Source organism: Erythrolamprus reginae, chromosome 1 (assembly GCF_031021105.1).
Source record: "Erythrolamprus reginae isolate rEryReg1 chromosome 1, rEryReg1.hap1, whole genome shotgun sequence".
Lineage (NCBI taxonomy): Eukaryota > Metazoa > Chordata > Lepidosauria > Squamata > Dipsadidae > Erythrolamprus > Erythrolamprus reginae.
The window spans coordinates 417967227-417982814 of record NC_091950.1 but is presented as its reverse complement, the minus strand read 5'-3'; the positions used below and the strand labels follow the sequence as shown (position 1 = coordinate 417982814).

Sequence of the window (15588 nt, the reverse complement as noted above, 5' to 3'; positions counted from 1 at the left end):
AGAATACTTTGGAAATAAGTACTTCGTTACCACAAGTGTCCAATTTTATTTTGTTTTATTTGATTCACCAGCAAAGGCATTTTTTAATTTGCATGATTATAAAGTTCTACAGATCCTCTACATTTTTGCTGAGTAACCCAGAAGCATTCTTTTTCCCGTGAATTCTGGCATTTAATTGGAAAGAGGCACACCAACCAGCATAGAAAAGCAGCGAAACCCAACACTCACAGGGAAAACTATCTCTATAAATACAGATTTAGCTACCCACAAACATCTAATTGTTCCAAGGCTGATTAAGTGAATCATTTTCTAAAGACAGGCTGTACTCTTAAAATCATCACTTCTGTACTTTTTAAAGTATGGGGGTGCAAGTTGATAAAATTGGGAAAACGAAGATGGATAGCTAATAATGAAAAATTATTAGCTACTCCTCGTCGTTTCTTCCCATCAATCAGCAATAGCTTAATGTGGTTTTTGTTCCAAGATGATAATGACTTGTGCTGGACAATTCTTATTCAGCACCCTGCTCTCCACAATCTCCATCATCCACAGTCAGCATGGCATTTGCGGTACCATAAGCCAGGGCGGGAAACACTTGGTACTTTCAGCAATTAATAGGAGTCTGGAAGAAACTGCAAACAATTCCAGAAGTTCCAGAGTTTATTCAGTTAAATATTCTGTTACTCGGCCTTTAATGAAAAAAAAAATATTTTGCGGGCTACAGATACTTCGGCATTTAACAAAAATGAAAATATGTCATAAACTGACAGCTCAAGGCAATCCAGGAAGAATAAAGAAAGAGTGAGAATGGAAGAAGTTTTAAATTTGGGGACTAGGGACATGGATTCAAGTGTTGTTTCCTGTTTTTATATCCCATTTTTCACCATTGTGCACACAGAACTCTTCAAAAGACGGTTGGGTTTTGGCTGAGAGTAGGAAATCCGCAGAAGATCCATGGCTACTTTTAACACCTACAGGTAGTCCTCAACTTACAACTGTTCATTTAGTGACTGTTGGACGTTACAACGGCACTGAACAAAATGATTTATGACACTAAGCGTTGTGAACAAAATCCATATTTATGATGGTCGCAGTGTCTTGAGGCCTTGTGATTCCCCTTTCGCTTATAGGCCAGATTCATTTAATAACCGTGTTGCTAACTTAACAGCAGCAATTATTCACTTAGCAACGGCGGCGAGAAAGGTTGTAAAAATGGGGGCAAACATGCTTAACAACGGTCTTGTTTAGCAAGGCACGTTTTTAGCCTCAGTTGTGGCTGTACGCTGAGGACTACCTGTACTGATATGGTGGGTTTGTAGACCAAGTAGAGCTTCTTATGGTAACATTTTCTCAACCTGAAGAGGGTGGACTTCAACTCCCAGAAGTCTTCCTTGGCTGGCTGGGGAATTCTGGGAGTTGAAGTGCAACCCACTTTCAAGCTGCCAAGATTGAGAAAGACTGTTCTGTGGGAAGGCCAGATCAAAAGTTTGAAGGATTGAAATTCCTCCAGGGGTTTACTAGACCAGGGGTCTCCAACCTTGGCAAGTTTAAGCCTGGTGGACTTCAACTCCCAGAATTCCCCAGCCAGCAAATTCTGGGAGTTGAAGTCCGCCAGGCTTAAACTTGCCAAGGTTGGAGATGTTTGTACTAGAGCAGATAGGCAAAGTTGGCTCTTCTATGACTTGTGGACTTCAACTCCCAGAATTCCTGAGTCAACCATGCTAGCTCAGGAATTCTGGGAGTTGAAGTCCACCTGTCATAGAAGAGCCAACTTTGCCTAGCCCTGTACTAGAGTGTAGAGCTGGCTTGCATGGAAATCCTTCTGGTGTGGGAATGCTGATTTCCTTCTCCAACCTGTATCCTCAAGCCAAGATGGATGACGATGAAATGGCGTGAAACCCTCCTTTTCCCTTTTGTACCGTTTCGTCTGGAAGACCCTACGTTGCTCGGAAGATCTTGCGAGAAGTTAGAGGAAGGGAGAAGGTCCCCGAGCACCCGTTTTGCATAGCTGAGAGAAGAAGTCTGAAGGAATCTGGATTTAGCTTTACTGATGAAGGTTTATCTCCGGCCCTAAATACTCACAGACGCCCTTTCTCTCATGCTCAACTATATCCGGGGACGTCTTACTCTACCCGCCATCTTCTCTCCCTCTGGGAAACATACCTGCCAAGAGAACCTTGAGGGACATGGCTCCCAATGTTATCTCAAGACGACATGAAGGTTTGGGATATCCAATGATGTCCACTTCTTTTTTTAAAAAAATGCAAATGTCAAGGCATTCTGGACGAACAAGTTTGAAGTTGATGGATGGATGGACGGATGGACGGACGGACGAATGGACACAGTCGAGATGAAAGATACCAAAATGTCAGACAGCCTACCGACTGTTGTTGCCATGACATCCAACAGTCAACATCAGTCTGATAAGCTATCCGACAGAAAGGTACACGCCAAGGAGGTGTCACAATGCTGGACAGGAAGGCAAGTGGAGGGGAGAAGGGCCACACAAGTGGGAGAAGATGGGAGACATACCACTCGCCGGACCAAAACGGACAATCCGACAAGAACCGAACTGGCCTTACGATCGCGCAGAAGGCAACATAAAACAGAATCAAACATCCGCTAAAATCAACTGACTTTTGACAATGCCCTTAAGAAAGAAAAATGAATTTATATCGGGCATCTACTGCCAGGTCCAATTCTGTCCCGTCAAACTTCTGAAGATGTTCTACATGTTGGGACAGAGCAGGTGACTAGTCTTAAAGACAGGGAGGGGACAGTTACGATAAAATGGGAGGCGTCGCCCCACATCATCGTATCATCTCTCCATGCATCGGCTGCCCAAACAGGCCCAACCCATCTAAGAACCAAGCTACGACCTCCCACCCATTCTTTGGAAATGAGGACTTGCTCCTTTCCAGGAACCTCCTTTAGATCGGAGGTCTTCAAACTTGGCAACTTGTGGACTTCAAATCCCAGAATTCTCCAGCCATGGAGTTGCCATGTTTGAACGAGGACCTTTAGATTGGAGGTGTTCAAACATGGCAACTTTGAGAGTTGTGGACTTCAAATCCCAGAATTCTCTAGCCAGAATTCTGGGAGTTGGAGTCCACAAGTCTTAAAGTTGCCATGTTTGAATGAGAGCCCTTGCTTTAGATGCAGGTTTGTCCTCTCTCCAAACTTTTTGAGATGCAAGCCCTCAAAACAGAAGCAAAAGAACCGTTTTATAACCGCAGTCTTTCCTCCACCCCCCTTGCTTTTTAACAACAAAAAAAGGCACCGTCGAAGAGGCATCTTTGAACGTTGTTTATTCCAGTTAACCTTCCCTGCACCTTACAAGCCAACTTCCTGTGGCATTTCCTAAAGGGGCAGCACTCTGGAAACAGTGCTGAGAGTTAACCATTTTTTTTTTTAAAGTTAAGACCCAACACAAGGAAACTCCAAGTATCAGGGCTTACGGGGTCAGTTAAATAAATAAAAATAACTGAGCAGTGTCCCAAAAAAAAAAAAAAAAATCCCCACCCCATCTAGTTCTTTTATTTGAGCCAAAAGAGGGAAACTCCAAGCGTTTGTCCACAACAGGGAGGGAATGGCTGGTGGTGGTTTGTCCTTTGAAAGATTTGTGCAGAAGGAACTAAAAAGAAAAATTAAAAAAAATCGGGAGGGGAGGATTTAACCGGAATACACACAAGTCTGGAATGATCTGAGAGGGGTGTTGATATTTAATGCCCTTCTAAACAGGCCCCAAAGAAAAGGGGGGAACAACCCCTCCCCACCCTTCCTGGCTGAACACACCGACATGGGGGAATTTCCAGATGTTCATTCGAAAGGGCCACACCCGCTGTTAGTAAATCTCAAGATCAATCAGGTTAAGATGAAGGTGGTTTACACCCATCGGGGAAGAGGCTGAATTTTTAAACGTCATGGATGGATAGTAGCCCTAAAAGTTCTGGAAGGCCGGGAACTTTTCTTTAAAAATGAGAAAAAATTAAAGGGAGGGGGGGGAAGGAAACCCTACCCCCCCAACCCTAGCCATGTAGTGATTTCGGAAGGGGGAGAAGGGGGGAAAGCACATTATGTTAAAACAAATGAATTAATTTACATCGAAACAAGGATGCGTCTGTTACCTTTAAGGTGGAGGCAATGGGCAAGTGGGAACCGTGACTTAAATGGCAGAGTTACTTAAACCAAAGAGTCCACCCTTAAACACCCCCCAACGCCCCCTCATAAATGATGATGATGTTTGATGATGATGATGATGATTAAATGCAAGGCTGATTATTCCAGTGGGAGTTTGGGGGGTGGGGGGGGTGGGGGAGAATCCATCCATCCCTCCCTTTTTTTCCTGATCCAGCTCATTTCGCTTTCCTCTCCGAGTTCGTGAGTTGCTGGAGACGCTTATCGTAACTTTGGGCCATGGAGTTAATAATGGACAGGACAAAATAGCACACCATAATTATAACCAATTTCTCAAACGTCCAGGAGAGCCAATTTTCACCCTGCAGGGAAAGAGGACAAGAGGGAGGGAGGGAGGAGGAGGGAGAGAGAGAGAAAAAAATATGATGATTATTCGTGCTACAAAAATATGGATCATCCTCGACGTACAACCACCACTGAGTCCAAAATTTCTGTCGCTACGTGAAATGATCCTGGAGTGAATTTTGCCCCATTTTTACAAATTTTCCTGCCACGGCTGTTAAGTGAATCTCGGCAGTGGTAAAATAAGTGGCAGGGTTGTTAAGCGAATCTGGCTTCCCCATTGACTTGTCAAAAGGTCTAACTGAGTTGTAGGCTGACATTAGGGGCCACTTTCTAACCTAGGTTTGTTGGGCTGAATCCACGTTTCCACCCAGACTTAGGCAAAAGGTCCCGGGTTCAATGGAAACTTCGCATTAACAAGGCTTTGGTTGGGTGGTAAAACTTATTAGCAATAACAAGGCAATGCAGGAGGCAGCTGACCAGTGACCAGTTCTATTACCGGAAAGAATTAAGTGGCCTTTTCATGGGAAGATGAGTAATATGTGGGTCAGCATCCTTTCCAGGAAGTTGCCTCGGCTTACTCAGTTTCTCAAGAAAAACGTGGGAGTTATCAGAAAGCCTCTCATACGCAAGCTTGAATAATTCACCCAGACAGTTTTAAGCTTGCAATGGGGCTCCCGGCAGGCTCAGATGCTTTTAAAGTAGTGCAGCCTAAGGAGGACAAGTCTGTAAAACTGCTTTCTCTAATTGATCAGTGAGTAAGTCTGCATAAGAAGGACTAGGGGAGGTGATGTGATCGTAGCCTTCCAATATTTGAGGGGCTGCCACAAAGAAGAGAGAGTCCAAGCTATTCTCTGAGGGTAGAACAAGAAGCAACGGGTGGAAACTAATCAAGGAGAGAAGCAACTTAGAACTAAGGAGAAACTTCTTGGTAGTTAGAACAATTAATCAGTGGAACTGCTTGCCACCAGAAGTTGTGGGTGCTCCAACACTGGAAGTTTCTAAGAAGAGGTAGGATAACCATTTGTCTAAAATGGTTTAGGTTTCCTGCCTGAGCAAGGGGTTGGACTAGAAGACCTCCAAGGTCCCTTCCAACCCCATTACTCTATTCTAGATGGCAAGAGTTGCTGAAAAACTGTCATTTATTTTTATATTATATTATATTATCATAATAATTTATTAGATTTGTATGCCGCCCCTCTCCGAAGACTATATATTATATTATATTATATTATATTAAATTACATTATATTAAATTACATTATATTAAATTACATTATAATATTATATTATTATTGACATAGTTCTTATTCCTTCTTGGGTGAAAGTCCCTGAGGACAGCCTGCCATTCTGCTCCATCCCCTCCAGCATCAATTTAATGAAATTGGGACCCAGAAAGTCAGCGCCCTTCATTCCAAAGAGGGAATAATAACGGGAGACTTTCAGAAAGAAAACTTATCAACTTCAGGGTTTTCTTTTGAAACATGGGAGGGCAGCGGTGAGCAGCAAACCAAAAAGTTAAGATTGAAAAAACACACTTTGCTATAGTTCTCTAAGCCCGCCCCCCCCTTCACTTTTCCCTCTCAAAGGCCCAGCTGTCGGAGATGAATTAAGGTGGGACGGGCAAGGAAGGAAGAAATATAGGAAGGCTCTTCAACCAAAACTAATACATGGTTAAACAACCTTACCTGAGATTGAATTTACGGATATTTTATCTAGAGAGGTCTCAATTTTTATTCACCGCCTAGCCACAATATTCTCAAGGCAGACAATTTCTTAACCTGCTTTTAGCTAGTTGCTTCCTATTCAAAGATATATTTTTTTTGCTGGTTTCCTTAATGCCAGCAAAAAAAAAAAAGGGGGGGGGAACGGGGAAAAAAAGTGCGACCCAAAAGACATTCAGGAAAGGAAACAAGGTGAGATTTCTTACCTGGATGGTATCGTTGGCTCTGCTGTGCAGCTTGATCCGCTGAGCTTCCAAATGTTCTTGAAAAGGTTTTTGTAGTGATGCCCCGATGCCAGGCACGGAGCTATGGGCGAGTCGGGAGGGTGGGGGACACAAGGGACGGGACGGGGTTGCAATTTGCGAGTGAGGGCAGGCATTTGGGGAGAGGGGAAGACCAGGAAGAGAAGGGGGGAAAGGGAAAAGAGAGAGCACAAGAAACATGACTCGAAAGGGAACTTACCCAATGAAAGCTAAAAAAAAGGGAGGGGAAAAACTCAGGGGATGATTTGGAAGGCAGAAAAGAGCCCGGTCTCTCCTCCAGCTGGTGTAAAAAATAAAATAAAATTAAGGGGAGGGGGGAGGATTAAAAAAAATGAAAGAAAACCATCCAAGGAAAGAAAGTCAAAAAAATTGATGGACGCAGAGAGGCAAAACCTGCAGCTTCAGGCTGGAACTTCCTGGCGTGGGGCAGCTTTCTCCCCCCAGGTTGGGTTTGGCATTGGGTGACTTCAAGAAAAGTCCCCACCATTTATCACCCAGGGTTCCTGTAAGAACTGGTTTGAACCGATCAGCAAGGAAATGACTGGGCTGGTGTCAGTCGCCCTGTTTTAAAAAAGAAACTGCCCGCCTCCCAGTGGTGACCTGTCCAAAGGAGGCGGGCCTGGCCCAAACCAAGTCCTTATTAGGACAACTCCTGCGTCATCCCTCCCTGCCCCCCTCCCCCGACACCCCCAGGGCCTTATCCCGAAAAGAATGCATTCCCCAGCTGGGAGGAAGGTACCTCCCATGAAAAGTCAGGCAATCGAAAAAAAGAAAAAAGAAGAGGAAGGAAGAGAGAAAAAAAATGAGAAGGGAAGGGAGGGAGAGGAAGAAAGAGAAAGAAGAAAGAGACAGAAAGTGAGGGAAAAAAGACAAACAGAAAGGAAAAAGCAAGAAAGAGACAGAGGTAGAAAGAAAGAGAGAAAATGAGAGAAAGGAAGGAAGAATAAAAGAGAGAGAAAGAAAAGGAAAGAAAGGCAGATGGAAAGAGAGAGAGAGAGGAAGGAACGAATAAAAGAGAGAAAAAGTGAGAGAGAGAGAAAGGAAGAATAAAAGAAAGAAAAAGAAAGACAAAGAGACAGATAGAGAGAGGAAAGAATGAAAGAAAGAAAGAAACAGATGGAAAGGGAGAAATAAAGAGAGATAGGGAGGAAGGAAGGAGGAATAAGGGAGAAAGAAAGAAAAAGAGACAGGATAGAACGAGGGGAAGGAAAGAAGGAAGGAAGGAGTCGCTGATTGAGTAACAAAGAATCTTGGCTTCTGAATCCTGCTGCAGTGTTTCCTGGCTGGTTAATGCTGCAGAGGAGCTGGGTGCTGATGGCCACGTTTCCTTAAGATAGAAAGAAAATGCTGGTTTGGCACAAATGAGAGGGGTGGGCTTGGGGGAGAAGCCAGGCTGAGAGCTGCCTTCTTTCTGGAGCTAAGGAAAAGCCTGAATCCACATTGGAAGCCCCCCACCTCACCCCCAAAAGGGATCTCCTGACAGCCCCTGGAAGGATGATGAGTGGGGTGGAGGTGGAGGAAGTGCTTTTCTCTACTAGCCTATTCCGCTCCCTGCCACGCCTAAGCCAGGATCAGGTCTCATTCAGGGCCTGTGACCCCCTCCAGTAAAACAAAGAAGGAGGGTCTCTCCAGCAGCATGGACAATGTGCCCTTTAAGATGCTGGAGAAAAAAATGGGGGGAGGGGGCTCAGAGATGGAAGAAGCCACCAATGATGGGTCGTCTGTGGACTGGCTGGGGATGAAGAGAGGGGAAAAGGGAGAAAAAAAGAGAGAGAGAAAGAAAAAGAACAGGAGAAACAGAAAGAAAGAAAGAAGAAAGAAAGAAATAAGAAAGAAAGAGGGAAGGAGGGAGGGAGGGAAGGAAGGAAGGAAGGAAAGAAAACAAGCAATAGAAAGGAAGAAAAAGAAAAAGAAAGAAAGAAAGAAAAAGACAGAAACAAAGGAAGAAATGAAGGAAGAAGAGAGAGAGAGAAAGAAAAAGAACAGGAGAAACAGAAAGAAAGAAAGAAAGAAAGAAAGAAAGAAAGAAAGAAAGAGGGAGGGAGGGAAGGAAAACAAGCAATAAAAAGGAAGAAAAAGAAAAAGACAGAAACAAAGGAAGAAATGAAGGCAGAAAAGAAAGAGAAAGAAAAAGAACAGGAGAAACAAATAAAGAAAGAAAGAAAGAAAGAGGGAGGGAAGGAAGGAAGGAAGGAAGGAAAACAAGCAATAAAAAGGAAGAAAAAGAAAAAGAAAGAAAGAAAAAGACAGAAACAAAGGAAGAAATGAAGGAAGCAAAGAAAGAGAGAAAGACAAGAGAGAAACAAATTAAGGAAGAGAAATAAATAAGTAAAAACACAAAGAAATTTTACAAAGAATCTTAGCCTCTGAACCTGTCATCCAACACTTTGGTGAAAACCAAAAATTGGGATCTTGAAAATCTCAGAAAAACAAAGCATGAACAAACCCTAACAATATTGCAATTATTTCTTATACAAGTCGTCTTCAATTTACAATAGTTCATTTAGAGAGCATTCGAAGTTATCACGGCATTGAAAAATGTGACCGGGGACCGTTTTTCACACGACGGTCACAGCATCCCGATGATCACGTGATCAAAATTCGGATGCTTGGCAATTGTTTCACGTTTATGACGGTTGCTTCGTCCCTGGGTCACGTGATCCCCTTTTGTGACCTTCCGATAAGCAAAGTCCATGCCAGATTCACTTAATATCAATGTTACCAGCGTAACAACTGCAACAACTCACAACAATTCTGGCAAGGAAGGCCGCAAAATTGGGCAGAATTCACTGTACAAATGTCTCGCTTAAATAATATAAATTTTGGGTTGAACTGTCATTGTAAGTCAAGGACTAATGTTTTCTTTTTTAAAAAATAAACAAGATTAAGCTTTCTTGGAGATTTTTGGATGGGGAAGAAATCGATCTTGTTCTTTTCTATGTGTATGATACCCTCACTCTTTTAATAAGAGTCTTCGGAGAGGGACAACATATAAACTTCTTATCTCATTTATCTTTTCTTCCTTTCAAATATGGTCACCTATACTTTTATATCTTATCTTCTATTCTTTTCTTTACTTATATTATTACATATCTTTCCTCTTCAATGTGTATTATGTATTGGACAAAATAAATAAATAAAAATAAATAAATAAATAGATAATAAATATAAATAAGATACGCTGGTTCAAAAAAAAAATTCTTTGCCTTCCAAAAATTCAATAGTTCTTTTACTTGACTGGGACGTTTTAAGACCACAAACGTGTCCTAACACGGGACTTGACTGGTATGTATCCAAAACCTGGTTTCCAATTTATCCTGGGAACATTTCCTCAATCCTTGAAAAATAACACGGGATAACCTAGAGTTAGTGTACTGTTTATTTTTTTAAAAGTGATCCTCCCAAAGAAAATTAGAGACCCATCCCCAAAGATTTAGAACAAGGTTTTCTCCCACACGATTGTTTCAAAAACCGTAGTCATTAAACAAAAAAAAGAGTGGTATCGTATTAAGATAAATCTCTCACCTTATAGACACTGTTTCCTCCCTAAAAATTAAGAACTCATCATCCTCCTTCTGGTATGAATCTCCCCAATGCCTTGCCTGGCAAACTGAGTCATCTTATACAGACCAATCTGCATTTCAGTGTAAAGATGACACAGAAAGCTGACCAGGGAAAACTCTTCAAACTTTCAAAGAGAGTCAACAGATCTTAGATAAGAAATGCCCAGACTATGAGTATTCAATGAGTAGCCGAATACTATTCATCTCTGGTAAGGGCTTAAACCCACTTGCTATTGAAATTTAACTGCCGAATAAAGTCCAACCGACATTCAAGATCAGGGTAAGGCTGGTTTCTTATGAATCAACCCTTTGCTTTTTTTAATTATTATTTATTTTCTCTTTTATAACTCTCTTTCTGGTAATCGAACATGCCATAAAATAATCATATTTCAAATCGGCCAACCGGTACAGACTTTTATTAACCTTGGAGGATATTTATGTATTTATATGATCCTGCTAACTACTAAAAGTTTGCTATTTTTAACACCCAGAGGGGAAAAATAAAAAACAGCTTTAAATAATGTCAAGATAGTTGTAATTTTCACTTCTTTTCTCAACTGGGTGTTTTGACCTCCAGCCTCTGGTGCTAATTGTGGATTATTAATTAAGGGGGAAAGCTTTAGATAACTGGTTCTCCTGTATAGAATGATGTTTCAAAACATGTAAGATAGATACCGCAAGAGAAATGAGTTCCTCTTATGTAGTGAAAGGAAAACAAACTACTGATCTTGAAAAATAAAGTTTTACAAAGGTAAAAAGTGGAACTTCTGAATACTTGGGTTCCCTTCAAAAAAAATATTTAAAAAGGACTGCGTATTAATTTAATTTATCTAGTGCTATAGCTGGGCAAAACTTTTCTTTCTTTTTGTAGATCACAAGAGATTGTCTAGAAGTAGCAGTCCCTCTGCCACGATTCTCCATTAATGAACCATTTTTAAACAAATAATTTTAATTAACCATTTTTAATTTACCACCAGGTGCTGCTGGGTGTTCTTATTTAAAAAGAAGTGCCAGTTTTGTCGTGGGTCTTCAAAATTAAGATATGTAAAAATATGGGAGGATGAAGCAATTTTTGGAATGAAGTTTTAACCAAAGGGCAATTTGGTTTTTGACTTCACTTTCTGAAGCTATGAGCCACTGACCGGGGGCAAATGATTCTTAACTTTTGCTAATTTTCCAGCTTAAGAAGGCAAGATGCTATTCTAGAAATGAAGATTCAGGAAATGCAAATTACAAATCGTTTTTCTGATTTATAGATACACGGTCTAAAAATGCTTCTACCCTGAAAATCTTATTGAAATTATTGGCTTTTGGTCTTTCGAGTATTTTTGTTAACCTTTTTCTCCCTGAACTTACACACTTCCTTTAATTATGCAGAGCCCAGTAAAAAATTTAAATACATATTTATCAGTTAGACATAGGTTGAAGAGTTAAAAATTATGTGGTGGCTTAACAAGGTCTTTCAAATGTATTTCCAGTTTCAAAAGAAGGCGATTAGGAAGTATGAAATATAAATAAGAAAATTGGCACAGATCAATTGCATTGGTGGCATATATATTCCCACACATATTTTCAATTAATTGCATTCAATTAATATGCATTTGGGGAAGTGCCGGAAACAATACCTGCACTCAACTGAAAAATAAGTTTTATTTAATTCAAAGATTTACTCTTAGACAAGTAGGCAAAGCAAAAATAATACAAAAAATTGTTTCCTCAAATCTACAGTTCTAAGGAAAAGCACAATTGTGATTCAACAGTTCTGGGGAAAACTTTCACAGTTCAGCTCTCTATAATATTCTTAATAGCAAGAAATGGGGTTTAATTTTATAGAAGGGAGGTATAATTATACCAAATCACAATCTTTAACATTTTTATTGCAGATATAACACTGGATTTTATTTTCTGATCTTTTCTTGGAAGTATAAAGTTTAGGGGCTATAAAAACAATCCCAGGTTTCAGATGCATAAGTCACTAAAATCAAAACAGCCTACTTAAATCCTTTGGATTGTAATTTGTTGGAAATGTAATAATTTTAAAACATTCTTTGACTATGACCCTAATTATATGGACGGGCATATAAATAAATGTGAGTTTGCCCCTTTTTTGGGGAGTACTTCTTGAACATTTGTGCTTTAAAGACTAGTAAACTTCTAGTTTAAAAATGAGCAGGAGGCAAAGGAACGTTCTTTTAAAATTGTACTTTTGAACTCTAGATTGCCATGATTAAATCGATGCTCCAGTTAAAAACTGGTTTTCAAAAACACAAATCACGATTTAAAACGGCTTCAATATTCTCCTAAATCCTTTGTTTTCCATCACGAAGCTTTGACACTGGGATAAATACAGGGTGCCAAAATTTACTCTGTCCCTCTGTACCTCATTCTACCTTTGTACACAAAAAGGCTTAAGAATCTACATTTGAAAAATTGCTAGGCACGCTTTACAATCTTTGAAAAGAATAGCCTGTTTCACTTTCACCAAGGGCACAACCCTTTCGAAAGGAAAACTGTTTTCAAGACCTGTTCTATACCGAAGATTGTATGTACACCTTTCAATTTCTCTTCTGGAGAAAGAAGGGAACCAAACCTTCTCTGCTTCTGAAAGCAAAATATCAAAAATCATTATCGTATTAATTATTTCTTGCTATTCATTCAAGCTCAAGGCTCTACATTTCCTAACCAACTTTTTTCTCGAAAATAAACTGGTTGATATGAATTGAATGGATATTTAATGCTTGAAGATAAGTAATTTGTTTTCTTCTTCTTCTTAAAGGGCAATTTATTATAAAATAAGGGTTAAGAAATATACCTGAAACAAATAAATAAGAAGGCATGGAGATGACTGAAGCACTATGTATTAGATGAGAGAAAGGCAGCTTACAGAATTTATTATTTAATAGCATTTTAAATTTGAATAAGGAAATAGAACTTTTTGTAACCCAGGTGATACCGGTAAAACCAAAAGGAGGCAGCCCTTGATGGATGATGAATACCAAATGTAAATGGACATGAATTATTGTATTGTACTGAAGATGGCAGGTATATGTTACTGGATGTATGTATGAGTGGAGAAAAATAAAAAAAACTTTTACTTAAAACAAAAATAAATAAATATACTGCTTTAATTATTTTTATATATAACTCAAAGGTGGAAAACATAGTTTCTCTTCCTATTTCCCCTCCAAAATAACAAACCGGCCAGGTATGCTACAGAGAAAAAAAACACTGGAATTGTTATTCATCTCCGCTAACAAGAATAGAAACTTCCTTTTTACTCCAACAACAAGCAATTTTCTTCTGTATATTCTCTCCTTGGACGGTTAGTTAAGAGATTATTAAACATTGGGACACAAAGTCACACTAAATGATGTTTGCGTGCAGCAAAAAAAAAACCCAGGTAAGATCCTCCACAGAACTCAAATTTTAAAAAATCCATAATTCCACGTGAAGTTTGGTCTCTAAGAAATGAATGGCAATTGTGCGATTTGCAGGGTTTGGGCTAAGACTCACAACCCAGAGTCTATTAAACAACCAGATTGGTAGTTAGGATAACACCACACAGGGTTAACCATCGGCCGCTCTCCTGGTCTTAGTCAGAGGCTAAGTCCAGGCTGTTTAACAGTACGTTTTAAAAAACCCTCGAGGCTTTAAAAAACCCTCGAGAACACTTAAGCCTATTTGCAAGTGAGCGGCTCAGCATAATGTGTCTGGACGCTTGATCAACTCGCTCCAGTGGGGTGCAGCGTTGAGGTCTAGCTTAATCTACACATCTGAGGTGGCAAGTTTAAAAGAGGGTGTTACTAGTCCTCATGAGGATGCCAAACACGAGGATAGGGTGTGGGATGCCTTAATCCAGGTATTTCTTCTCTTGGGTCACATCATTTTTCCTGCCTGTTTTAGCGTCACTTTCCATTTACATGATACCTAATACACCATCTATCTAATCTATCTATCGTGTACCTAACTCTCTTTCTCCATCCATCCATTCCATTCCTTCTCTTCTCTCTCTACCCCCCTCCTGTCAGAGCTGAAGAAGCTTCTAAGATAAGAAGTGAAAAATCTTCAAAAGGAAAAAAGAAGAAGAAAGTCCTACCTACCTACCTACATCTGTCTTTCTATCTATCTATCTACCTACCTACCTACCTACCTACCTACCTATCTATCTATCTATCTATCTATCTATCATCACTGATCATCTGTCTCTCTGTCTGTCTATCTATCTATCATTTATCTTTAAGAAACATAGAAGATGACGGCAGAAAAAGACCTCATGGTCCATCTAGTCTGCCCTTATACTATTTCCTGTATTTTATCTTAGGATGGATATATGTTTATCACAGGCATGTTTAAATTCATGTGGATTTACCAACCATGCCTGCTGGAAGTTTGTGGCAAGCATCTACTACTCTTTTAGTAAAATAATATTTTCTCACGTTGCTTCTGATCTTTCCCTCAGATTGTGGCCCCTTGTTCTTGTGTTCACTTTCCTATTAAAAACACTTATCTCCTGAACCTTATTTAACCCTTTCACATATTTAAATGTTTCGATCATGTCCCCCCGTTCCCTTCTGTCCTCGGGACTACAGTATACAGATTGAGTTCATTAAGTCTTTCCTACGTTTTATGCTTAAGACCTTCCACCATTTTTCTATCTTCCTTCCTTCCCTCCCTCCTTCCTAACATGTTCTACCCCCGCTTGCTTTCAAGCCTTTCCTTTTAAAATTCCTCCTCCTTTCCTCTACTCCAGAGGTCTCCAACCTTGGCAACTTTATGAGGTGTGGACTTCAACTCCCAGAATTCCTCAGCCAGCCTCAGCATTGCTGGCTGAGGAATTCTGGGAATTGAAGTCCACACCTCATAAAGTTGCCAAGGTTGGAGGCCTCTGCTCTACTCCATCTCCATTTTCAAGTGAGGTCTCGGGAGCCCCCATTACCTATAAATATGGAAGCATTCAAAGAAAAACAATGAAAGAATATATTATCGCCTTTTCCATATTCTGGACAGGTAGTATTTTTCCCGCCCAGGAACCAGAAGAAAGACTGAACACGTTTAGCTTTCTTTCCAGCTTTAAACGTGTCTATAAGGAGCCCTGACAAGAGCTGAGCCATAGATGCATCAGAAGGCTGATGTTGTCACCCAGCGTGACTGATTTGAAACAGTCTCTATCTTATTCCAATGTTGGGGGGGGGGATCCCACCTACAGGGAGTTTTTTTTCCTTCTAGGCAAAAAGGAATGAAAGCTTATTACAATGATAGAGAAAGCAGGCAAATGTGACCACACTGAAAATTCTCCTCAGGAAGATTAATTGGTGTAGGCCTAGAGACCCTGAGCTGTCTGAGGCAGAGGTAGGCAAAGTTGGCTCTTCTATGACTTGTGGACTTCAACGCCCAGAATTCCTGGGCCAATCATGCTAGCTTAGGAATTCTGGGAGTTGAAGTCCACATGTCATAGAAGAGCCAACTTTGCCTACTCCTGGTCTGAGGCATGAAAGCCAGCTGGGTGACTTTGGGCCAATCACTGGGAGTCGGTGAATTCTAGTCCCACTTTAGGGCATG

The 15588-nt window shown here is 40.5% G+C and overlaps 1 protein-coding gene across 1 annotated transcript in view; it reads right to left on the bottom strand.

Annotated features, from left to right (window-relative positions):
- Positions 1-3291: 3291 nt before the first annotated feature.
- VMP1 (vacuole membrane protein 1) overlaps positions 3292-15588 on the bottom strand; it is a 178930-nt gene continuing 166633 nt past the window's right edge. Inside the window, exons 11-12 of the mRNA XM_070735374.1 lie at positions 6410-6509; positions 3292-4499 (exon numbers count right to left, since the gene is read on the bottom strand). Of these exons, the coding sequence (XP_070591475.1) occupies positions 4356-4499; positions 6410-6509 (244 nt within the window). The 3' untranslated portion in view covers positions 3292-4355. The remainder of the gene's footprint in view (positions 4500-6409; positions 6510-15588) is intronic.